Below are 25,400 nucleotides of genomic sequence, written 5' to 3'. Positions count from 1 at the left end.
TTCCATGCCCAGAGTGGAGCGCAATGTGGAGTCTGAACTCCCAACCCTGAGATCAAGATCTGAGCTGAGATCAAGAGTCAGATGCTTAACCAACTGAGCCACCCAGGTGTCCCTGGAAGTTGCACTTTTTGACTACTTTTACCTATTTTGCCCACCTACTATCCCCTGCCTCTGGCAACCACCAATCTGTTCCTTGTATCTATGAGTTCAGTTTTTTAGATTCCACATATAAGTGAGATCATACAGTATTTGTTTACCTCTGATTTATCTCACTTAGCATAATGCCTTCAAAGGTTCGTCCATGTTGTCACAATTAGCAGAATTTCCCTCTTTTATAGCTCAATAGCACTCCATTGTATATACATACCACATCTTCTTTATCTATCCATTCATCCATAGACACTTAAATTGTTTCCATGTCTCAGCTACTGTAAATAATACTACAATGAGCATGGAAGTGCAGGTATCTTTTTGAGTTAGTGTTTTCATTTCCTTTGGATAAATACCCAGAAATAGAATTGCTGGATCTTATGTTAGTTTTACTTTTAACTTTCTGAGGAACCTACTTATTGTTTTCCATAGTAGCTATAACAATTTACAGTCCTATTAACAGAGCATGAGGCTTCTTTTTTCTCCATATCCTTACCAATACTTGCTATTTCCTGTCTTTTTGATAATAGTCATTCTAACAGATGGGAGATGATACTGTAGTTTTGATTTGCATTTCCCTGATTAGTAATATTAAGAACGTTTTCACATATCTACTTTCCATCAGCATGTCTTCTTTGGAAAATGTCTATTTAGATCCTCTGGCCATTTTTTTAATTGGACTGTTTCTTTTGTTGTTGTTGTTATTGTTATTGAGTTACATGGGTTCTTTATATATTTTGGGTATTAAACCCTTATCAGATACATTCAAGTCTTTCATCCATTTAGAGTTGATGACTATTGTAACAAGGTTAAGTTAGTGGTCCAGTTTTGTTCTTTTGGATGTGGCTGTCCAGTTTTCTCAACATCATGTATTGAAGAGAATGTCCTTTCAGTTTTATATTTTTTTCACTCCTTTGTTGTAAATTGACCACATATGTACAGATTTATTCCTGGCTGGGCTCTCTATTTTATTCTATTGGGCTGTATTTATTCTTATGCCAATATCATAATGTTTTGAGTAGCTCTGTACTATAGTCATAATTACATGGAGATATACCTTATACATAAATAAAGATTTAATGCCATAAAGAAGCCCATTCTGAATTAATCTAAAATTTACTGCAGGGCAAATCAAAATCCCAACAGAGTTTTAAGAATTTGGCGAGCTGATTCTAAACTCAATATGGAAGAAACAAACCCCAAAATTGCCAAAACCATTCTAAAAAAGAACAAAGTCAAGGAAATCAAGTAGCTAGTGTCAGTAATAAAAACACTGTAGCATTGATTAAGAAATAAATATCTCTTGCTTCTTCAACATCCCAAAACCTTCCTATGTATTTATAACAAATCAATAAAGAAATTACCCCTTTGCTCCATAAAATCCTTCACAGTCTTCTTAGTCTTTCAAATGGTTTTTAATTATTAAAGACAAGAGCATGATGGCAGGGGCAAAATGTTCCTTTATACCTGTCACTATTCTCCTCAGAGCACATTTCAACTTAACTATTCTAAATGTTTCCCTATTTAAGATATTATACACTTCATCAGAACATCATGTGGAGTGGCAGACAGAACGGCTGCCAACATGAGAATAAAGTGACAGATTGTTAAGAACACAAAGTATCTATATTTAAGCACTATTATTTATATTTTTACAGAGTATATGAGAAAAAACCATTGGGAAGTGACAAGAGACAAGAAGTAGAACAATCAAAGGCATGAGTTAATGTTACCTTGACAATAATTACTACAATATATTGCAAATTATTTACAAACACATTAACTATAGCTCCAGTCCTTTTATTCATAAAAAATTAGACAAAAATCATAAAATAAAACACAGTAACAATAAAATTTTCAATATAGAGTTATTTAGAAAACTGTATAAATTGCAATTTTTTTAAGTATTCAATAATCTCCCCGTACAGAGTACACTGCAATGTTCTACATAGTGACACAAAGGAAAGAAAGATATATGGGTAGGAAAGGGGGAACAGAGGACATTAAAGTGTTTTAGGTGGGATAAATGGTAAAACTATATACATAAATATATATAGAGAAATGAGAGTGACTATTATGTAGTAGATATCATAATGAATCTATAAATGAACATAGTAAATTGGAATTAACAAGCAGTAAAGACTGAAAGCTGGGTGAAATTTTTTGAATTTTCATAAAGGCAACAGAAAGTCACTGCAGGCCCTTGATCGTGGGAGTGAAAACATGAAAGCACTGTCTGAGAAAGAATTCTAACAGCTGTGTGTAGGATGAGTTGGAGGGAGAAAGAGACTAGAGACAGGGAATAAACAGCTACAAAGCTGCTGAAGTACAAAAGCATGTATTATAGCTACAAAGCATGATGGCATACAGAAGCATGGTACATGACACATCAAATGAAGACTAAGACAAGGTAAAAACTACAGGGGGAAAAAGTAAATGAGGAAATAGAAGAGGCAATCCTTACATTTTTTAAATTACTTTCATAACATCTCGGTACTACATTTAACATGTAGATACAGATTTTTTAAATAAGGTATTAAATGATTAGTGTGCATAATACCAACCTCTATAGGACTGGCCTAAGAATGGAATTAGATGTTATTAAAAGGATTTTCTAATTGTAAATGTCACATAAACATTATCTGTTGCAATTTCTTAGGCAAGAGATAGTTGTGATATAATGGAAATGCTCCAGCCATAAAGTCAGAATTCGAATTCTGGCTCTATTATTTAATGGTAACTTTAGTGGACCTTAAGCAAGTCATTTAACCATTCTGAGTAACTATTACTTTTTTCTCTTCTTTTTTATTCAAGTATAATTAACATACAGTGTTTTTTAGTTTCAGTTATACAATACAGTGATTCAACAATTCTATACACTACTCAGTGCTCATCACGGTAAGTGTGCTCTTGATCCCCTTCGCCTATTTTACCCACTGCCCCCACACCCTCTCCCCTCTGGTAACCAAACACTAGTTTGTTTTCTATGCTCAGTTTGTTCTCTATGCTGGTTTATTCTTTTTTTATTAGTTCATTTGTTTCTTAAATTCCACGTATGAGTGAAATCATATGGCATTTCTCTTTCTCTGACTCATTTTGCTTAGCATTATATTCTCAAGATCTTTCCATGTTCCTATAAATGGCAAAATTTCATTCTTTTTGTTTGCTGAGAAACATTCCACTGTGTGCGTGCATGGACATGCAGACACACACACACACACACACACACACCACGCACACACTTCTTTATCCATTCATCTACAGATGGACACATGGGCTGCTGCTATATCCTGGCTATTGTAAATAATGCTCCAGTAAACGTCAGGGTGCATCTATCTTTTCAAATTAGTGTTTTCATTTACTTTGGGTAAATACCCAGTAGTGAAATTACTAGATCTTATAGTAATTCTATTTTTAATTTTTCAAGGAACCTCCATACTGTTTTCCACAGTGGTTGCACCACGTTGCCTTCCCACCAACAGTGCATGAAGCTTTTCTCCAACATCCTTGCCAACATTTGTTATTTCTCATTTTTTAAATTGTAGCCACTTTTTTTTTTTTAATTTTAGACACTGTTATAACTACCAAGTGATATCTCATTATTGTCTTGATTTGCATTTCCTTGATGATTAGTGAAGCTGAGCATCTTGTCATGTGTCTGTTGGCCATCTGTATGTCTTCTTGGGAATAAAATCTGTTCGTGTCCTCTGCCCATTTTTAAATTGGACTATTTGGATTATTTGGGGGGTTTTTGTGTCGAATTGTACGTTCTTTATATATTTTGGATATTAACCCCTTGTCAGATATATCATTGGCAAATATCTTCTCCCATTCAGTAGGTTGCCTTTTGGTTTTGTTGGTGGTTTCCTTCACTGTACAAAAGCTTTTTATTTTGGTGTAGTTTCAATAGTTTAATTTTGCTTTTGTTTCCCTTGCCAAAGGAAGCATAAATACAAAAATGTCCCCATGGTTGATGCCAAAGAGATCACTGCCTGTTTTCTTCTACAAATTTTATAGTTTCAGGTTTTACATCTAGGTCTCTAACCCATTTTGAATTTGTTTTTATGTATGGCCTAAGAAAGTAATGTAAGTTCATTTTTTTGCACGTAGCTGTCCAGTTCTCCCAACACAATTTGTTGAACAGACTCTCTTTCTCCAATTGCGTATTCTTACCTCCTTTGTCACAGACTAATTGACCATATAACCAAGGGTTTATTTATGGGCTGTCTATGCTGTTCCATTGATCTATGTGTCTATTTTTGTGCTAGCCATACTATTTTGATAGTATACATACTACAGCTTTGTAGTATATCTCAAAATCTAAAATTGTAAGAACTCCAATTTTGTTCTTGTTCAAGACTGCCTGCCTTGGTGACTCAGAATCTTTTCATTGTTCCATATAAATTTTGGGATTATTTCATTATTTCCGTGAAAAAGAAGCACCAACAGAGTTTTGATAGGGGCTGCATTATTTGCAGATTGCTTTGGGTAGTATGGACATTTAACAATATTGATTCTCCAAATCCATGAGCATGGAGTATCTTTCCATTTGTTTGTATCGCTTTCAATTTCTTTCATCAACATTTTGTAATTTTCAGAGAACAGGTCTTTCACATCCTTGGTTAAGTTGGTTCCTAGGTATTCTATTCTTTTTGGTGCAACTGTAAATGGGATTGTTTTCTTAATTTCTCTTTCTGCTACTTCACTACTAGTGTATAGAATAGCAAGGTTTCTGCACGTTGATTTTGCATCCTGCAATTTTACTAAATTAATTTACCAGTGTTAGCAGTTTTCTGGTGGCATTGTTAAGGTTTGTATATATAGTATCATGTCATCTGCAAATAGTGAAAGTTTTATTTCTTCCTTACCAATCTGGATGCCTTTTATTCCTTTTTCTTAAATGATTCCTGTGGCTGGGTCTTCCTTCTAATACTATGTTGAATAAACAGTGAGAGTGGATATAGGTGTCTTGTTCCTGATATTGAAGGAAAAGCTCTGTTTTCTACCACTGAGTATGACATTAGCCATTGGTTTTTCATATATGGTCTTTATTATGTTGAGATATGTTCCTTCTAAACCCACTTTGTTGACAGTTTTTATCATGAATGAATGTTGTACTTTGTCAATGCTTTTTCTGCACCTGAGATGATCGTATGGTTTTTATTCTTTCTGTTAATATGATGTATAACATTGACTGATTTGTGAACATTGAACCACTCTTGCATCTTTGGAATAAATCCCACCTGACCATGGTGAATGATTTTTTAATGTATTGTTGTTGGATTCAGTTTGCTAACATTTTGTTGAAAATTTTTGCATCAGAGATAGTGGCCTGTAGTTTTCTTTTCTTGTAGTGTCTTTATCTGGTTTTGGTATCAGGGTAATGCTAGTTTCACAGAATGAATTTGAAAGTTTTCCTTTCTCTTCCAATTTTTGTAAAAACTTAAGGAGAATAGGCATTAACTTTTTTTAAAGACTTTATTTTTAAGAAATCTCTACATCTAACATGGGGCTCGGATTCCCCAAGATCAAGAGCTGCACACTTCAACTGAGCCAGCCAGGTGCCCCTTAACTCTTCTTTAAAATGTTTGGTAGAGGCCGCGGCAACTGGCGCGTCCGGCGCTTCCTCTGCGGCAGCTGCAGCTCGGGCCATGCCGCAGCGCACGCCCGGGTGGCCGCTCGCTGCTTGCCGCGGCCAGCGCCTTCGGCGGCTGTAGGCTGTGCCCGGCGGCCCCGGCCGGCCCCGCTGCGGGCGCTGCGGTGCCCGGTGCTGCAAGCCGGCGAGCCGGGCGGCATGGGATAGGACGCAGCCCTGGTGCGCCGAGATCGCCTCCGCAGGATGAGGGAGTGGTGGATGCAGGTGGGGCTGTTAGCTGTGCCCCTGCTGGCGGCCTATCTGCACATCCCACCACCCCAGCTTTCTCCTGCTCTTCGCTCATGGAAATCATCGGGCAAATTTTTCACCTACAAGGGACTGCGCATCTTCTACCAAGACTCTGTGGGTGTGGTTGGAAGTCCTGAGATAGTTGTGCTTTTACATGGCTTTCCAACATCCAGCTATGACTGGTACAAGATTTGGGAAGGTCTGACCCTGAGGTTTCATCGAGTGATTGCCCTTGATTTCTTGGGCTTTGGCTTCAGTGACAAACCAAGACCACACCACTACTCCATATTCGAGCAGGCCAGCATTGTGGAAGCACTTCTGCGACAGCTGGGGCTCCATAACCGGAGGGTCAACCTTTTATCTCATGACTATGGGGACATCGTGGCTCAGGAGCTGCTCTACAGGTTCAAGCAGAATCAATCCGGCCGGCTTACCAGAAAGAGTCTCTGTCTGTCAAATGGAGGTATATTTCCTGAGACTCACCGTCCTCTCCTTCTCCAAAAGCTTCTCAAAGATAGAGGCATGTTGTCACCCATCCTCACTCGATTGATGAACTTCTTTGTATTCTCCCGAGGTCTCACCCCAGTCTTTGGGCCGTGCACCCGCCCCTCTGAGAGTGAGCGGTGGGACATGTGGGCAGGGATTCGCAACAACGATGGGAACTTAGTTATCGACAGTCTCTTACAGTACATCAACCAGAGGAAGAAGTTTAGAAGACGCTGGGTGGGAGCTCTTGCTTCTGTAACTATTCCCATTCATTTTATCTATGGGCCACTGGATCCTGTAAATCCCTATCCAGAGTTTTTGGAGCTGTACAGGAAAACGCTGCCGCGGTCCACAGTGTCGATTCTGGATGACCACATTAGCCACTATCCACAGCTAGAGGATCCCATGGGCTTCTTGAATGCATATATGGGCTTCATCAACTCCTTCTGAGCTGGAAAGAGTAGCTTCCCTGTATTACCTCCCCTACTCCCTTATCTGTTGTGTATTCTACTTAGGAAGAGATGCCCAAAAGAGGTCCTGGCCACAAACACTATTCTCTCACAAAAGTCCGCCTAGACTTACATTGGTGATCAGCATATAGTAAAAAACCCACTGAAGCTCCAGCTAAGGATGGTCCTAACAGTCCGCCCAGTCCACCTCCCATTCTTCTCACAGCTGAGCGAGTATATGGACTTGCCTTTGTGCTTTTAGGAAATCCTGATAAGCACTACTCACAGATAGATACAGAGACATTCTTAAAAGTCTTTATAACCCATCTATGGACTTTTCTGAAATATCTAGAAAGGCTCATTTCTGGCCCATCCTTAACTGGAGTCTTATAGTAAAGAATGAGGAGAGGGTGTCTCCTGACCTGTCCTTGAATTACTTTAAGGGCATATGCTTTTTTTTTTTTTTTTTTTTAAAGTTCTCTAAGCAACACAGCTTCAAGTGAGAGTGAGTCTCCCTTGTCATAACTTGGAATTTCATTTCATTATCTGCTTTTAATTATAAACATGTTGTTAAAATAGGTTTTGGTTTGAATAATGCAGTATTCTAATAAGTATACTTTAAGACTACACGTATGATATATATTTTTTAAGGATACTAAACCAGCAGATACTCTGGCAGAGTAGTGAACTTCATTAAACAGGTTTAATTTCTGAATAAAGTGAATTAAATCGAAACTATTTACAGAAGTTCCTAAAATCACAGGATACTATAGACCAGTAGCATCCGTGCCAGAGATTTACTGTTATTAGCTAATTCTAACAGCAAATAACAGTCTGACTCTTCATACCTCAGTGCTTAGAGGCATGTCCCTCCTGAGCTGGAGGGGAGGGGATCTTTGTATAGTCCAGGTTACCATACAGGGATTCCTTTTATGACAACTGCTTAACTTCTCATTGGTCGTCTCAGAGAGACTTCCTCATGTAGCTCAGTAACTCCTGTACTTAACAGACAGGAAAGTTCCAGAAACTTTAAGAACAAATTCTGAAAGACCTATATGAGCAAATGGTGCTGAATTTTTTTTTAAGCCACAGCTTCATTGTCTTAGTCGAAACAGGATGATTAAGTGATTATTTTAAATTCTTTTTTTTTTCATTAGCAACTTCAAGTATAAAAACTGAAACTGGAATAAGTGTTTATTTTCTATTAATAAAAATGAATTTTGACAAAAAAATAAAAATAAAAAAAAATTAAAAAAAATAAAATGTTTGGTAGAATCCACCTGTGAAACCAACTAGTCCTGGACTTTTGTTTGTTGGTAATTTTTTTAATTACTGATTTGATTTCATTGCTAGTAATTTATTCAATATTTCTATTTCTTCCTGATTCAGTTTTGGAAGGCATATTTCTAGGAATTTATCTGTTTCTTCTAGGATGTCCAATTTGTTGGTATAGTTTTTCATAATATTCTCTTATAATTCTTTGTACTTCCGTGGTGTTGTTTTATTTTGTTTTTTTTCTGTTGTTGTTTTTTGTTTTGGGTGTTTCTTTTAATTTTAGTGCAGATATATCTTTGAGATCTTGATTTTATTTCCTTTGGATACACAACCAGAAGTGGAATGGCTGGATCACATAACAGTTCTATTCCTAATTTTTTGAGAAAACTTCATGATGGTTTTTTCTTGATCTTCTATATTTTATTTTATTATTAAAATGTTTAATTTTATTTAAATTCAATTAATTAACCTATAAAGTATTAATGGTTTCAGAGGTAGAGGTCAGTGATTCATCAGTCTTACATAATGCCAGTACTTCCATTATATCACATCATCCAGTTGTCCCAACCCTTTATCCTCCTCCCCTCCAGTGACCTCAGTTTTTGTTTTCTATGATTGAGTCTCTTATAGTTTTTCTCCCTCTCTGATTTCGTCTTATTTTTTCTTCTCTTCCCCTATCATTTTCTGTCTTGTTTCTTAAATTCCACATGAGTATGATCATAGGATAATTGTCTTTCTCTGATATTTTTTTGTTTTTTTAAGTAATCGTTATAATCAATATGGGGCTCAAACTCACAACCTTGAGACCAAGAGTCACATGCTCTACTGACTGAGACAGCCAGGTGCCCCTTGTGGTTCTTTCTCCTTTTTCATTTCTGATTTTGAGTTCCCCTCTCTTTTTATTTTTATGAGTCTAAAAGTTTATCAATTTGGTTGATCTTTGATCTTTTCATAGAACCAGCTCCTGGTTTCACTGATCTGTTCTATTGTTGCTTTGTTTTGTTTTTAGTCTCTATTTATTCCTGCTCTAATCTTTATTATTTTCTTCCTACTACTAGTTTAGGGCTTTGTGTCTTCTTTTTCTAGCTCCTTTAGGTGTAATGTTAGGTTGTTTGAGATTTTTCTTGCTTGTTGATATGGGCCTACATTACTACAAACTTCCCTCTTAGACCAGCTTTTGCTGCATCCCAAAGATTTTGAACTACTGTGTTTTCATTTTCATTTCTTTCTACATATTTTTAAATTTCCTCTTTGATTCCTGGATTGACACATTCATTGTTAAGTAGCAAGCTATTTAGTCTCCATGCATTTGTCTTCTTTCCAGATTTTGTGTGTGTGTGTGTGTGTGTGTGTGTGTGTGTGACTGATTTCTAGTTTTATACCACTGAGGATGGAAAAGACACATGATATTATTTCAATCTTTTTTAATTTGCTGAGACTCCCTGTAGGGAGCCTCCTCCCTCTGCCTATGTCTCTCATGAATAAATAAATAAAATCTTTTTTAAAAAAAGAAGACTTTTGGCTCAAGTTTTGTTTCATATACCAATATTAGGGCCTGACCTCTGCTTAATGCCTTTTCTTTCCCTCCTAAGCATATTAAGCACATTGGAAGTAGCAAAACAGAGATTTAGTCCAAAACAATTATTTGAGGGCAGAAAAATTCCTGAAAAAGTGAAATGTTTATGGAATTAAAACCAGGCAAATAAAAACAAAGTATCTGAGAGTGGGTAAGGTTACAGAAAGCATGGACACAAAGTAAAAAATGCCTGTCCTCCATGGAACTTAGGTATAAATATAATAATAAGTATGTCTCTTTATTTTCTCCCATAACCATTAAAACCCCTTTCCCCTGAGTCAACATTTTGAAATGGTATTATAAAATTCTGACAAACTATTTATTAAAATGTCTTTTATATCATATTAACATTTGCCAAGAACTAAAATAACACAATTTAGGAATGAGAAATGTTTTTATTTTTAAAGTATGAACTTGTGTTTGCTTTGCCTACCTGATAAAGTATTTCCAAGTCACTTGTTTATTTACCCGATATTTACTGAGAACCTACTATAGGTCAGGCACTGTGCTACTGCTACAAGTACAAAATGAAGTAAAATATAATCTGTATTCCTTTCAAAGAATTTATAATCTACTGAGGGAGACATAATCAAAGTATACACAGGATACCACATAAACAGGGCAGCCCCAGTGGCGCAGCGGTTTAGCGCTGCCTGCAGCCCGGGGTTTGATCCTGGGGACCCTGGATCGAGGCCCACATCAGGCTCCCTGCATGGAGCTTGCTTCTTCCTCTGCCTGTGCCTCTGCCTCTCTCTCTCTCTGTGTGTGTCTCTATGAATAAATAAATAAAATCTTTAAAAAAAAAAAAAAAGGATACCACATAAACAGAGAAAGGGAGTAGGGAAAGATGTTCTTGAAGTATTAGGGTAAATTTGGAAGGTCAGGTATAAATTAAAGCTGTGCTTCCTAAACTTGACTGTGCATCAGAACCACATCTAGAGCTGCTGTCTAGGCCTCACTTAAAAGTTAGTGAATTAGAATCACCAGAGGTGGAGCCAAGAAATCTGTATTTTTAACCATAAGAGATTTGGATTCACGGCCAGGTTTTGGTAGAAATGAGCCAGAAGTACAGACAAGCATTCCAGGCACAGGGAATGGATCAATATGGTCGGAACATGGGAAATTACAGACAGATCAGAGAAGTTAGAACCAGGGTAGTGACATGACTAATGTGACATTTCAAACGGAACCTATGGAATTGAGGTGAACTTCCAAAATAAGTAGCAATCACTTGTATCATGTATTACAATGAATGATTTGTGACATGAACTAATTCCTTATTGAGGTATATGAGAAAATTATATGCAAATCCTTGCATTTCAAGACAAAGGTAAAATGCTCCCTTGAAAAAGAAACAAATTAAAAAACAAAAACAAAACAAAGCCCTACTCATAATTTTTACTAAATGAACAGTCATTTTTCTTGACATATGTACCTAAAATATGAACAAAAGTTATTATATTTTTTAACTTAAAAATGTTCCATAATGTATAAAAACAAATTCAAACTGCATTTTGAAATTCAAGCTTTAAAACTACAAACTGGGACACCTGGGTGGCTCAGCGGTTGAGCATCTGCCTTTGGCTCAGGGTGTGATCCTGGAGTCCCGGGATCGACTGGAGTCCTGGGATCAAGTCCCACATGGGGCTCCCTGTGGGGAGCCTGCTTCTCCCTCTGCCTATGTCTCTGCCTCTCTCTCTTTCATGAATGAATAAATAAAATTTTTTTTTAAATAAATATTTTTAAAAATAAATAAATAATAAAATAAAACTACAAACTGTTCTTAATGGTTTAAGTTTCCAAACTGTTATTTTATAACATTTGTCACTTCCTAAGAATTTAGTTAGAAATATCTTTATACTTAATTCCAGGTAAGAGTAAAGCTAAGACAAATCACTAGTAAGAGGAATATTCACTGTAAATAGGCTAAAAGCCAAATCGAATCTTTTATATTGATCTCTGTTTGTAAAATAACAAATGGGTTTAAATCCCCAATTCATTCCCCATAAAAGATGTCACAGAGAGGTAAACAGGCAATCCCACGATATAATAAGCTTTTAAAGAATGTGCTTCAGAAACCTTGGAGCAAACCTACCAATTATAATATATAAAATACAGCCTATGGTTATATTCTGTTTTAAAAAGTCTCTCTAAAAAATAAAAAATAAAATGTCTCTCTAAATCTTACTTAGAGCATTTAAACATACCATAATAACCTATAGACCAGACAAAGATTCATTTACTAAAGTCAAAACTATTGCCAAACTATGCATACTAACTCCCTGGAGGAGCAAACAGTGTATAGAAGCAACAGCAGTTAAAAGCCAAAGGACTAACCACACAGCCCTATTAGAAGAGAACCAATTGACAAATTATAGTAATTGGCTAATTGCAAGAATAATACCTGTAAACTTGATATAGCAAACCATTCTTTCTCACACTTAATTTAATATACTTTTTAAAATGGTAATATTACCAAGTTGCCTTAATTTCCAGATGAAATACAGGAATTAAATTACAGTTCTCATCAGCTTCTCAGGCTAACATGATCTATTTACATAGAATGTAATGTCTCTGTTTCCTGAGTTATTCACTGCTTCCTTTCTACTCCTACAGCACTTTATACATATCTCTATCTGCTTTTTATTGCAAGGACCCGAGTCCTGCAAAGAAGGTACTGTTATGACCACATCACCGAGGAAACAGGCTATGATAAAGTGACTTAACAAAAATCACTTACTAACTCAGATTTCAAATTTCCATCTATCTGGTTGCAAAGCTCTTTCCATATTGCCTCAAAGTAAGAGGGGAACATAGGACTAAATAAATCAAACCTAAATCACTAAATTGAACACAGTTTCTTCTGTAACTACACTGGAAGTAGCAAAACTAGCCCGATCATATCTGACAAACCGAAGGTAGAGAATATGTATCCAGGCAGAGGCATAGGGGTTTTGCTTAGTACCTGAACTCCCTCATGTAAATAGGAAATATCCCACTTCATGAGTCTCGTTAGAAGGCAGAGCCTACCTCCATTTATAGAAGCTAAAAATGCCATAGTCATTCTTCCCGTCACCCCTTCAGCATGAGCACAGGCACTTTAATGCCAATATGTCTTTCCCACCAAGAACTCTAAATTAAGAGCTAGAGAGAGTAAGAAGCTAGGACAACAAGAGCTGCATTCTGGCAGCAGGCAGCAGCAGCAACATTAAGTTTTTAAAGGTGATGGTGGCAGCTATGCAGTAGTTGAGTCTAGGCAGCAATTTGTGGCAGCATCATTGTCACTGGCTGGTTTTCTGTCATGATTTTCAGATGTCTTTCCTGTTACCTAGTCTAACATGTTCCTGACTTAAGACTGTATACAGCCTTCCCAGCAATTTGGTGAACTAACAATATACTTTCAATAAATTACCTTTCTACTTGAATCAGTCAAAATTGTTTTCTGTTGCCTACAATTAGAAACCCAGACTGAAGAATTTAATAAATAAATAAATGACATTAAACAATTATACTTAAATCTTTTTGCCTTCTAAGGTATTAATTGTTGTTTTATGTAATTTGCCAAACAGTCTTAAGTAACAGCCACTTTATATACATGATGGTATACTCTAACAACAATGAAATTTCAAATCACTTTATCTCTGAAAGCAACATAAACATGCAAAAATAATAACTGTCTAACAGTAATTTTCACTGAGGTTCAGAGTTAAGCTTTATTAAGAATTCTTACCTGTCAGGAATACCTAGCCTCTTGACACTTCTGTAAACAGAAAGAGTATTTGCAACATGTCGATAATTAAACCAGAACCGGGATGTACATACCTGAAGTATTAAAACAAATATATTATTGTTATGAATCAAAATAAGCCACCAAGTTACAGAATTATTTCTCCTTAAGTAGGATTTACAGATCCCTTAAAAAAGAGTACATCATAATTTAGACTTACAAACAGGAAAGCATACGAACAACTGTCAATAAAACTAATCTCTCTAGAAAGAAGTCTTTCATAACTGCTATTAAATTAAAAAGACCATTCAGCTTAAGAGAAACCAAATTTGGGAAGAATTTAATCAAGTACTCAACCAACTTAGTTACTCTCAATTTATGTGATTCTATAACGGTCCTAAGTTTAAAAAGATTAAATTCTTTAGAATCAAAGGCAATGCCCATAATCTCTTTATAAAATAGAAAATTAACTACCTTGGGTTATATAATATTCCTTTCACTCTGAATTGCTTTCGAATTCTAGTTATGAAAAATGTGAGACAGATAATATACCACTTTCACATGGACGTAAGAGAATGCATCATAAAGAAACTATTGAACTGATAGAAAACTAGAAACAATTCAAATAAGTTTTACATTAAAAAAAAATGATCCCTAAAAATTATATCAAAAGTACCGGGCAAATCTAAGGCCATGCCTCAAAAATCAGCCCTCTGGAAAATCCATTCTAAAAGCCCCAAAGAGGGCAGCCTGAGTGACTCGGCACTTTAGTGCCACCTTCAGCCCATGGCGTCATCCTGGAGTCCCGGGATCAAGTCCCATGTCAGGCTCCCTACATGGAGCCTGCTTCTCGCTCTACCTGTGTCTCTCTGCCTCTCTCTCTCTCTCTCTCTCTCTCTCATGAATAAATACAAATCTATAAATAAATAAATAAATAAATAAATAAATAAATAAATAAATAAATAAATACCCCAAAGACCCTCCCTACCTCCTACAACATGCCTCTGCTTGTAGTAGGTATAATGACAGCTTTGAGAATTGCATAAATACTCCTGTCCTTGCAAACAGAAAGGAACACAAGGTTTTATTAAGATGAATTTTCAACCTGGAATCCAATAAGGAAAAGATTATAATTTTTGACTATATTAAAATGTAGAATTCCATGTGTCAAAAATACCATGAAGTCCTAAATGAAATGAAAAACTGGAAATAACTGTAGCTCCATGAGAAAAAAATGAGCAATCCAATTTTCAAAAATGGGAAAAAGATGAGAGCAATCATTTCATAATAAAGGTATTCAAAATGGGCAATAAAACTCTTAATGATGCTCAACTTTTGTCATAATTTAAAAAACACAAATCGAATTGATAAGTATTCAAAAGTTCATGACAATTCATAGTATTGGCAATCATGTGGGAAAATGAATAACCCATATTCTACTGTTGGGAATTTAAACCAATCTAAACCTTCTAAGAAGGTAATTTGCAACATACATCAAATTTGAATATATATTTATCTTTTGATTTATCTGAGATAAGTACGCAAAAATACATATTCAAGAATCTTCACTATAACATTGCCTATACTAGGAAAAATTGAAATAAAGCTAGAAATCTACTGATTCCATAACTTGAGCAGAAATAGCTTAATTTACATCTGAATTGGTCATAATAAAAACCAGTATATTCAGTGCACTTTATCATACCCAAAAGCCTTTTCTCAGCTATTATTTAAGCATAAACCTGAGAAACTGCCTTCATTTTTACCAGCAACTTACTAGACATGAAATGAAGGTGGCAAAAGAGAAGGACCAGGGCATACCAACTTAATATAAATTATTCATATTCTCATAATGAAATACACACACACAAAAAAGCCCGTTGTAAAAGAGCATGTGATATGATCCATTAGCCTTTTTAAAAGGAGGGAGGGTTACATAGGAATGTAATTATATGCACTGGAAATTTCTGAAAGGATGCACAAGAAAATAATAATAGTGATCACAGAGATTAAAAATGGGAGTCAAAGAGGGGTATTGTGATTTTTCAGTTTACACGCTTCCTCACTGTACCTTTTTTTAACCATGAGTAAGGATTAGCATTATAGCTTTTTTTTATTAAACAGGAGCAAAGGGCAGCCCGGGTGGCTCAGCGGTTTAGCACCACCTTCAGCCCAGGTTGTGATCCTAGAGACCCGGGATCGAGTCCCCCATCAGGCTCCCTGCAATGGAGCCTGCTTCTCCCTCTGCCTGTGTCTCTGCCTCTCTCTCTCTCTCTCTCTCTCTCTCTCTCTCTCTCTCATGAATAAATAAATAAAATCTTTTAAAAATAAATAAAAAAACAAACAAACAGCAGCAAAAATGATTTACTGAAAGCAGATCTTGAAACTAAAATGAAATTCAATTTTCCTTCTATCTCCCTATGGTGGCAAAGTTTCTCAGTCATAGTACAATGGCAAAAGGGCATTCATTTATGTTTGATCATTTAGTCAAGACTAAAAACAAAATAATTCAAATTGGTAGAGAATAAAAACACATGTTTTTTAAATGTGAATTATATAACACTGAAAAAAAAAATGCATGCTTTGTATTTCCAACTTGGGCCTGGTCAAATTTCACAATTTTCCATTTAAGAAAGCACAATTCACTAAAGTCTCACTTTACAAAGTCTGAGTCCATGAGTAAAATACTGCACACAATACAAAACTGCAATTGTTGTGAAATGCTCAGTAGTAATTCTTTCTCATCCTCATTTAATTTCTTATCTGAGACCCAAGTTACTGAGACCAAAGAGGGGCTCAGTTAGAGGTTTCCCAGCCTAAGAAAGCTTCAGTGTGTATGCTGTATAAGCTAATAGGTAATAGGCTCTTACTCCATAGGATGAGCCCTTTGGCAATTAGTTGTCTGAAAGGTAGGCAGGTACTCCCTTTTTTAAGAATTCCCATAGAGAGATTAGTCATTAAAGAACTCTTAGTTGGGATCCCTGGGTGGCGCAGTGGTTTGGCGCTTGCCTTTGGCCCAGGGCGCGATCCTGGAGACCCGGGATCGAATCCCACATCAGGCTCCCGGTGCATGGAGCCTGCTTCTCCCTCTGCCTATGTCTCTGTCTCTCTCTCTCTCTGTGACTACCATAAATAAATAAAAATTAAAAAAAAAAAAAAAAGAACTCTTAGTTTCCTGGAGAGCAAGTTATCCTCTGGAATGGTGGAGTGTGGCCTGCCTCTTGGTAAGTTACCTCCTCTTTTAAGTGGTCACCAAAAACCTGTCTCCTTATCTTGAGCAGCTTTTGTTCAATTTCTTCATAAAATCTCTTTGGAGGAGTAGCATAGAGGTGTTGTTTGTTGAAGAACAATAAAACGATCCATGTACTCACGTTAGGGTATTCTATTTAATCACAATAAAATTGTATGTAATATATACATGGCAAATGTATATATATATGGCAAATGTAATCACTATTTACTTTTAGCAACCTAGAGATAATTACATACTTTAATGAAACTATTCTCAATAAAACTACAAGGCCCCAAACATGCAGTCATCCTTTAGCCTTAGTAAAGGTAATTATAGTCTTATGCGGTTGTTCTACACTCTTAGTCTAAGTCCTCTACCCACCCACCCACCTCCTTTACACTCCCACTGAAGTCCTACAATTCATTATCCTGTTTTTCTCCTTTTCCAACATGAGTTACTGGCTTTGACATGCAGTGCGTCATCTACTCCCCCTTCCTTTTTCACAAAAATTCACTTTCTTTCTTGCCTCCTTATTTCCTCATTCTTTCTTCTAGTCAACCCTTTCATATATTTTCTTTCATTAAGTCAAATTTATTATATCTTCTAATCATATAAATGTCATGAAAAAGTCCCCAACAGGGACTGGAACTATCATCCAAATACTTTCCAAGTGCAAGAAAAACAGAATTGATGACGTGTATTCTATTCTATTAGGGAAATTTAAAATGTGAATTTATAAATCCAGATAAATTAAGATGGTAATTCACACCAAGAAAAAAAAAAAAGGGCAGAAGAAAAAAATAGGCCAATAAGTAAACTTTACTAAGAATCAAAACAAATGATATTAAAACAAAACTTAATTTGTTACCTAGCAGTCAAAAAGAAAAGGCAGAGAGTCATAATACATAGTTGTTTTGGGATTAGAGAAAAGAGGTACAGTGCTTCTGGAGAACAATTATGCTCCATAACTTCCCAAATTAATGCCTTAGGAATTTATCCTAAAAAGAGTATCAGTCAGGTTCACAAAGGCGTAGGTATAAGGCTGTCCAACATAGTCTTGTTTAAAATGATTAAAGATTTAGAATCTAAATACCCATGAACTACAGATTATGGTACGTTCATAAAATGGAAAATATCGCAGCCTTTGGAAGTAGATTATGCATCTCTACATTGACAGGGAAAGACCTCCAAGATATACTGCTATGGGGTGCAAAAAAACAGGTATAAGATGACCCTAGTTACATAAAATCATTTATCTTTGTGCTTATATGTGGAGGGAAAGAAGGCTAGAGGAATCAAAATGTTAATTCTGGCATGCGTGGGACTTGAACATATTTTCTCTGTCTTCCGTTTTTTTAAATTGAGGTGATAGTCACCCAACATAAAATTAATCTGTCCTCTTCTAAACTTTTCTGTATAATTTGAATTTTCTATGACGATCATTTATTTTTATAGCCAGAAAAGAAAACAATTAAAAAACAGTCCAAGTAGAGAGTATTTACAAACATTACAGATAATACAATTATTAGTTTCCATCATGAATTATACATTTTATAAAATGATTCCTTTAACAATAGCATCCCTATTTATTCTTATATTCATTTACATATCACCACACAGCATACTGAAGGCACAGAATATTAGTTCATACAACTTAAAATACAGCCAAATCAAATAAGGCGTGTAAGATGAGAAACTTTTTTTTCAGAAATTTGATTCACACAAAATTTTCTCACATATCTAATGTGAACAGCAACATATACCTTTACAGAACTTACTTACCAAAACAGCCCAGTTATTTGTATGGCCACTTCTAAAGAATTGTTCTGTTTGATCCTACAAGTCAAATAAGAACAAAAACATTAGAAAAACCACATTTCTGAGAATAAAGACTGAAAAAGAACAGTTACGATTCATGGAGTCTTCAGTAATAATATAATGAGAGTAAGTTATCACTATGCACATTTATAAAGGTTCTAGTGTTTTGATCTTATAAAGAACCAAAGTTTTATTTTTTTGTTGGAGTGGGGTCTTAGGGCACTGCTTGTTTTTATACATTTTATCTCGAACACAACCAGCTCTTCCTCATATGCTTCTAGTTTTCCATTCAGTCTTCAAACCGTGAACATCTTATTTTCATGCCTTGATGCTACACATAAAAATTAACACCCTTCTTACTGAAGTCTCATTCATTACTTCTTCCTACTCTGTGCTAGATGGTTCCAGTTACTTTATTTGAACACATCAAAATATTTGATTGACCACATTCTCTAGCACATTGTTATGTATCCTTTGGCTAATCTGTTAAAGTCTGAACCATATTTGCCATCGTGGAGTATTACAAAACCTCAAAAGCCAACAACATCCAAATACCTAATGAGCATGATATTATATATTAAAATAATAGTGGATATAAGCCTTAATGACCCCAGATCTGCTACCAAACAGTATTAATTATGAGAAGTCACCCTGCCTGGATTCCAATCTGGGCCCTATTATTTACTAGCGTTAAAAGCTTAGGAAAGCTCTGAGCCTCCATTTTCCCATCTATAAAATAGTAATATTACCCAACACATAGAAGGTAGGAATGGAAAAAAAAAAAAAAAAAAAAAGAAGGTAGGAATGGTGATGGGAACATAATAATCGCATAACAAACATTAGCTGTTTTAATTTTCAGCTGGCAAGAAAATTTCAAGGAGAAAAAAAATTAAAAATTCCCTCAAATCTGTGGATCATATACACATATACATGTATTTTTTAACCTTTTTCAACAGATACCTAGATGCAAAAGAAAACAATGCACTACAGTAGATAAAGCATTAGTTTAAAAATCTGAAGATTTGGACTTCAGCCCCAATCCTATTGTACACACGGCTATGAGACTGGGGTTAAGTCACTTGACTTTCCCCATGCAGAAGGTAAGATCTGACTCAATAGTCTCAAATGTCCCTTCTAGCTGGAAATTCTTACATCGTTAAGACTTCAGTGAAGAATTCGATATGGCAAAACTCTTTTGTGATTGTTTAAACAAAACAATACAGGCATTGCAAAGTTACTCACTCATTCTCCATCTCATGAATGGAGGGCCCATTACGTGCCAGGTACACGTAAAGTACGGTGATACAAAAATCACTAAAAAGCATGCTGCTTCCTCTCAAGAACCCCAGAGTTCAATAAAGAAGCATGCAAACATGTCCACGCCAATGTAGCATTCATTCATTCATCCCATTTATTGGTTGTCATGTGCCAGCTGCTGTCCTGAGTGCTCAGAATACAATGATGGGCAAAACAGTCATAGTACTTGCCTCCAGAGGTTACTATCCAATTTGATAGACACACATTAAGCAAATGAGGGCAAACTATAAATCCTTTAGGGAAAAGATACACAGTATCATGAAAGAGTATAACAAACTCCTAGAGAGACCTGACTTGACCTGATTCTGGCAGTGGGAAGTGGGAAGGCATCAGGGAAGCTTTCCTTCCAGAAGTGACATTTAGGTTAGGATCCAAAAGATGAAGAGAATAGGGAAGATAATTCCAGACAAAAGGAAATCCACCCTAGTGGCAGAAAGAAACTTAAAAGGTTTTGAGAAACTGAAAGATTATAGTAACTAGAAGTCAAAGAAATCGATCGAGAGAGAGAGAGAGAGAGAGAGAGAGAGAGAACTGGAAGTGCAGGCAAGGCAGGGGCCAAAGTATGCAGGGCCTTGTTCATGGGTCATACTGAAGATTCTGTTCTTTATCCTTAAGGAAGCATTAAGATGTTTATGAGTGACAAGATCTGATTTGCATTTTTAAAAGTTATTCTGGCTGCAGCTTGAAAAATAGACTGGAAGGAAGAGAAACTTGAGACAGACCAGTTAGGGAACTACTACACTCTTTTTATTTTTTAAAGATTTTAATGTATTTATTTGACACGGAGAGAAAGAGAGTACAAGCAGGGGGAGCAGCAGAAAGAGAGGGAGAAGCAGGCTCCCCAAAGGTAGCCCGCCCTATGCGGAAATCCATCCCATAACCCTGAGATCCTGACCGGAGCTGAAAGCAGAGGCTTAACTGACTGAACCACCCAGGTGCTCCTAGCCTTTCCATTCTTTCTTTTTTTTTTTTTTTTTAAAGATTTTATTTATTTATTAATGATAGTCACACACACAGAGAGAGAGAGGCAGAGACACAGGCAGAGGGAGAAGCAGGCTTCATGCAGGGAGCCCGACATGGGATTCCATCCCGGGTCTCCAGGATCGCGCCCTGGGCCAAAGGCAGGCGCCAAACCGCTGCGCCACCCAGGGATCCCTAGCCTTTCCATTCTTAAGTGAACGATGATGTAATAACAGGTACTATAAAGTATGTATGGATTATAGCAGATGAGTGCTATACTAGCTAACTGTACAAATTAACAACAGTATAAGCAAAGGCAAGGGATAAGGAAAGGCTCTACAGAGGTTATGCTTTTACTGCATCTTAGTAAAAAAAAAAAAAAAAGAAAAGAAAAGGCATTAAAAAAAAAACATAGTTAATGTGAAAAACCACAGCAACAACGTAACTACAAAAAAAAAAATGGTATCCAAAATGAAGGATACAAGATAATCCACTAAAATAAAGGAGGAAAATAGCTGAACTTCTATTCATACTTGCATTATATTAAAAATATACCTTATAGGGCAGCCCGGGTGGCCCAGTGATTTAGCGCAGCCTGCAGCCCAGGGCGTGATCCTGGAAACCCTGGATCAAGTCCCACATCAGGCTCCCTGTATGGAGCCTGCTTCTCCCTCTGCCTGTGTCTCTGCCTCTCTCTCTCTCTCTCTCTGTCTCTCATGAATAAATAAAATCTTTAAATATATATATATATATATATATACACACACACACCTTATCAATATTGAATATCTAGATTAGCAGTAATTTATGGATACAGAGAGAGGGTGCATGCACCGTAGCTTTTCTAACTGGAGGGTATGTATTTAAAAACTTTAAAACCCGGTCAAACTCAAGGTACTTAGGAGGTGGAAAGAAAGGACTCCAATAAGAAGATCAAAACGGGGACCTCTCAGTGATTCAGCAGTTGAACGTCTGCCTTTGGCCCACAGGGTGACCCCAGGGTCCCAGGATTGGGTCCCACATCAGGCTCCCTGCATGAGGCCTGGTTCTCCCTCTGCCTGTGTGTCTCTGCCTCTCTCTCTCTCTGTGTCTCTCATGAATGAATAAATAAAATCTTAAAAAAAAAAAAAAGCGAAACTGAATTAATTATTCCTATAATTTAAAATCTTGCTGTGTTTTGGATATTTAGCTGCATGAAAATCATTGGTTGTTCAACAGGTTTTAATGACATTGAATTATTTTGTGTTCCTTTTGACTTTTTGGTAGATTCGTTACCTAAGAACTTAAGAGAGTAATATATTAGTATAGTTTGCTTGTTTTTAAAATTCAAATTGGGGGATGCCTGGGTGGCTTAGGGGTTGGGCGCCTGCCTTTGGCTCAGGTCGTGATCCCGCGATCCAGTCCCCCATCCGGCTCCCTGGGAGGAACCTACTTCTCCCTCTGCCTGTGTCTCTGCCTCTCTCTCTCTCTGTCTTTCATGAATAAATAAATCAAATTAAAAAAAAAAAAAAAAAAAGATCAAAACGTGGGCAGAGACCAGATTATGATGTGTTTAGACCTTCTTCTGTGAGCAACCAGGAAAACACTGAAAGGATTAAATGGTTAAGAACCACCTGAGTGGGTTTGCCTTTTATGAAGCCTAATGTAACATCCAAGTGAGTGACTCTAGAAGCCTGGAGGGGAGGGGGGGGAGACGAGACAGTTCTTGCAAACAGTCTAGGCAAGAAATGACCAAGGCTCCCATGAAGCCAGTGGAACTGGAAAAGCGAAAGCAATTTATTTTATTTATTTATTTATCAAAGATTTTATTTATTTATTCATGAGACACAGAGAGAGAGAGTCAGAGACACAGGCAGAGGGAGAAGCAGGCTCCGTGCAGGGAACCCGACGTCAGACTCGATCCCGGGACTCCAGGGTCATGCCCTGGGGTCAAACGCAGGTGCTCAACCACTGAGCCCCACCGCGGGCTGCCCTGAAAACAATTCTTTTTTTTTTTTTAAGATTTATTTATTTACTTATGATAGACAAAGAAAGAGAGAGGCAGAGACACAGGCAGAGGGAGAAGCAGGCTCCATGCCGGGAGCCCGACGCGGGACTCGATCCCGCGACTCCAGGGTCACGCCCTGGGCCAAAGGCAGGTGTTAAACCCGAGCCACCCAGGGATCCCCCCTGAAAGCAATTTTTAAAGTTCAGAACACAGAATCTAGCCATGATCAACATGTGTGATTTATAAAAAAAAAAGTTTATTTGCAAAAATAGTAATAATAATAATTTCAAAACAGGTGACACAGTGAAAGCAATTTTTGAAGTTCAGAACACAGAATCGAGCCATGATCACCATGTGCGATTTAAAAAAAAAATTTATTTGCAAAAAAATAATAATAATTTCAAAACAGGTGTGTGACTCCGTGAAAGCAATTTTTGAAGTTCAGAACACAGAATCTAGCCGTGATCAACATGTGCGATTAAAAAGAAAAAAATTTGCAAAAAATAATAATAGTAATTTCAAAACAGGTGCGTGACTCAGCAGCAACCCCGGAGGACGTGGGCTCCGGCGGAAGACGGTTCTCGAACTGGAAGATGATCCCGCCTGGCCCCGGGAGGCGCAGGCCCGAGCCCCGAGTCCTGGGGAAGGAAAGGTGCGCAGGGGCCCCGACCTCCCGCGACGCAGAACCAGGAGCAGGCGCTTCGCCCCGCCCCGCCCTCCGCCCCGCCCCCCGCGCGCCCCGCCCCCCGCCCTCCGCCCCGCCCCCGCCCTCCGCCCCGCCCCCTCGTCGCGGGTCAAGGGCGAAGGGACAGCCCCGCGGCCCCGCCCCGCCCCACCTGACGCCGTCCCCGGCGCCCCGAGGATACTCCCGCGGCGGCCGGGGCTCGCGCATCGGCTCTGCGGGGCCTCCGCCTACCTCGATCCGACCAGCGGCCACGCTGCCGACGGACAAAAGCAACAACCACCCGGCCAGGGGCCTCAGGCCCTCGCGGGGAAGGCAGGCGGCCACCATGCTCCCGGCGCCGCTTCCCGCTCCGGGAGGGGGCGGAGCCAGTGCCGGAAAGCAGCGCGGCGCGGTTTTGCGGCGCTTTTTTTTTTTGCGACACCACCCGCACCTCCTTGAAGCCGGCCTTCAGTGAGCAGGTGCTTGCTCTGAGTTCAAGTTTCCCCGGGTCGCGGGGGCAGGATGGATGGGACGCTTCTTTGTTTTTTATTTTTTAATGCAAAAAGGTGGTTTCATTAAAGCACAGGGACAGGACCCATGGGCAGAAAGAGCTGCGCTAGAGCCATGAGGAGTGACCCATTATGTGCCTTCAAGTTGGGAGATGGTTAGGGATAGCATTAAGTTTCTTTTTTTTTTTTTTTGCAAGCTCCGAGAGCCTAATTTTTTAAATTTTTTTTAAAAATAAATTTATTTTTTATTGGTGTTCAATTTGTCAGCATATAGAATAACACCCAGTGCTCATCCCGTCAACTGCCCACCTCAGTGCCTGTCACCCGGTCACCCCCACCCCCCGCCCACCTCCCCTATTTTTTTAAAAGATTTTATTTAAAAAATAAAATATAAAAAAAATAAATAAATAAAAATAAAAGATTTTATTTATTTATTCATGAGAGACAGAGAGAGAGAGAGAACGCGCACAAGAGGCAGAGACACGGGCAAGGGAGCGGGAGAGCAGGCTCCATGCAGGGAGCCCTATGGGGACTGGATCCAGGGTCCCCAAGGTCACGGCCTGGGCTGAAGGCAGGTGCTTGACCGCTGAGCCACCCAGGGATCCCTGGACATTTGCATTTTAGATAACTCCTCCTTCACTCATGATTCATATGCATACTAAGTACCCTCTGTGGTTAGTCCTACTGATATTCTTGAAGCCCCTTTAAGGGTATTAACTCCTCCTCTGAATCCCTCAGGCATTTATCTTTCTTTAATTTAATTTTCTTGAAAAGATTTTATTTTTTCATGAGAGACCTAGAGAGAGAGAGAGGCAGACAGACAGGCAGAGGGAGAAGCAGGCCCCATGCAGGGAGCCCGATGCAGGACTCCATCCTGGGTCTCCAGGGTCACGCCCTGGGCCCAAGGCAGGTGCTAAACCACTGAGCCACCCGGGCTGCCCCAGCATTAAGTTTCTAAGGAAATTTGCAAGCAAGGTTTCCAGGACCTTGAGAGGGTTAGCTATTCTAGGGGAAATGTCATTTATTACTGTCTAATAAAACCTGAGTCATGACACCCTTCGAATGGATATTGGTGGGTCATATGTTTGGGGGATGATTTCCAACATATACCTTGGAGGAGTAGAGATAAAAGAAGTTTTCAAAAGGACTTTTATATGTTGAAGTAGACTTAACAGGATCCTGGGGGTTGAACTAAGATTTCTTTTTGCCTTTGGCAAAGTATCAACATGGAGGCAGTTGAGTCCCTAGAGAAAGGTCTCCCTCCTATCTCAAGGACCTGTCAATGGGCTGTAGGCAATAAGGAAATTTATTAATTTTTCCTCTACCTTTGTTTCCTACCCCTGGGATGATTGTAAGCATTAAATGA

The 25,400-nt window shown here is 38.0% G+C and overlaps 2 protein-coding genes across 2 annotated transcripts in view; one reads left to right on the top strand and one right to left on the bottom strand.

The window, feature by feature from the left end:
• PIGK (phosphatidylinositol glycan anchor biosynthesis class K) overlaps positions 1 to 23,909 on the bottom strand; it is a 114,685-nt gene extending 90,776 nt beyond the window's left edge. The window contains exons 1-3 of the mRNA XM_041749203.1: positions 23,778 to 23,909; positions 18,562 to 18,615; positions 13,551 to 13,642 (exon numbers count right to left, since the gene is read on the bottom strand). Coding sequence (XP_041605137.1) covers positions 13,551 to 13,642; positions 18,562 to 18,615; positions 23,778 to 23,873 — 242 coding nt within the window. The 5' untranslated portion in view covers positions 23,874 to 23,909. The remainder of the gene's footprint in view (positions 1 to 13,550; positions 13,643 to 18,561; positions 18,616 to 23,777) is intronic.
• Positions 5,565 to 7,507, top strand: LOC121487456 (mesoderm-specific transcript homolog protein-like). Its single transcript, XM_041749204.1, has one exon. The coding sequence runs from the start codon at positions 5,990 to 5,992 to the stop codon at positions 6,968 to 6,970; it is 981 nt and encodes a 326-aa protein (XP_041605138.1). The 5' UTR covers positions 5,565 to 5,989; the 3' UTR covers positions 6,971 to 7,507.
• Positions 23,910 to 25,400: the final 1,491 nt, after the last annotated feature.

This window comes from Vulpes lagopus, chromosome 3, assembly GCF_018345385.1.
Source record: "Vulpes lagopus strain Blue_001 chromosome 3, ASM1834538v1, whole genome shotgun sequence".
Lineage (NCBI taxonomy): Eukaryota > Metazoa > Chordata > Mammalia > Carnivora > Canidae > Vulpes > Vulpes lagopus.
The sequence above is the reverse complement of the archived record's forward strand: the minus strand, read 5'-3'. Positions and strand labels throughout refer to the sequence as shown.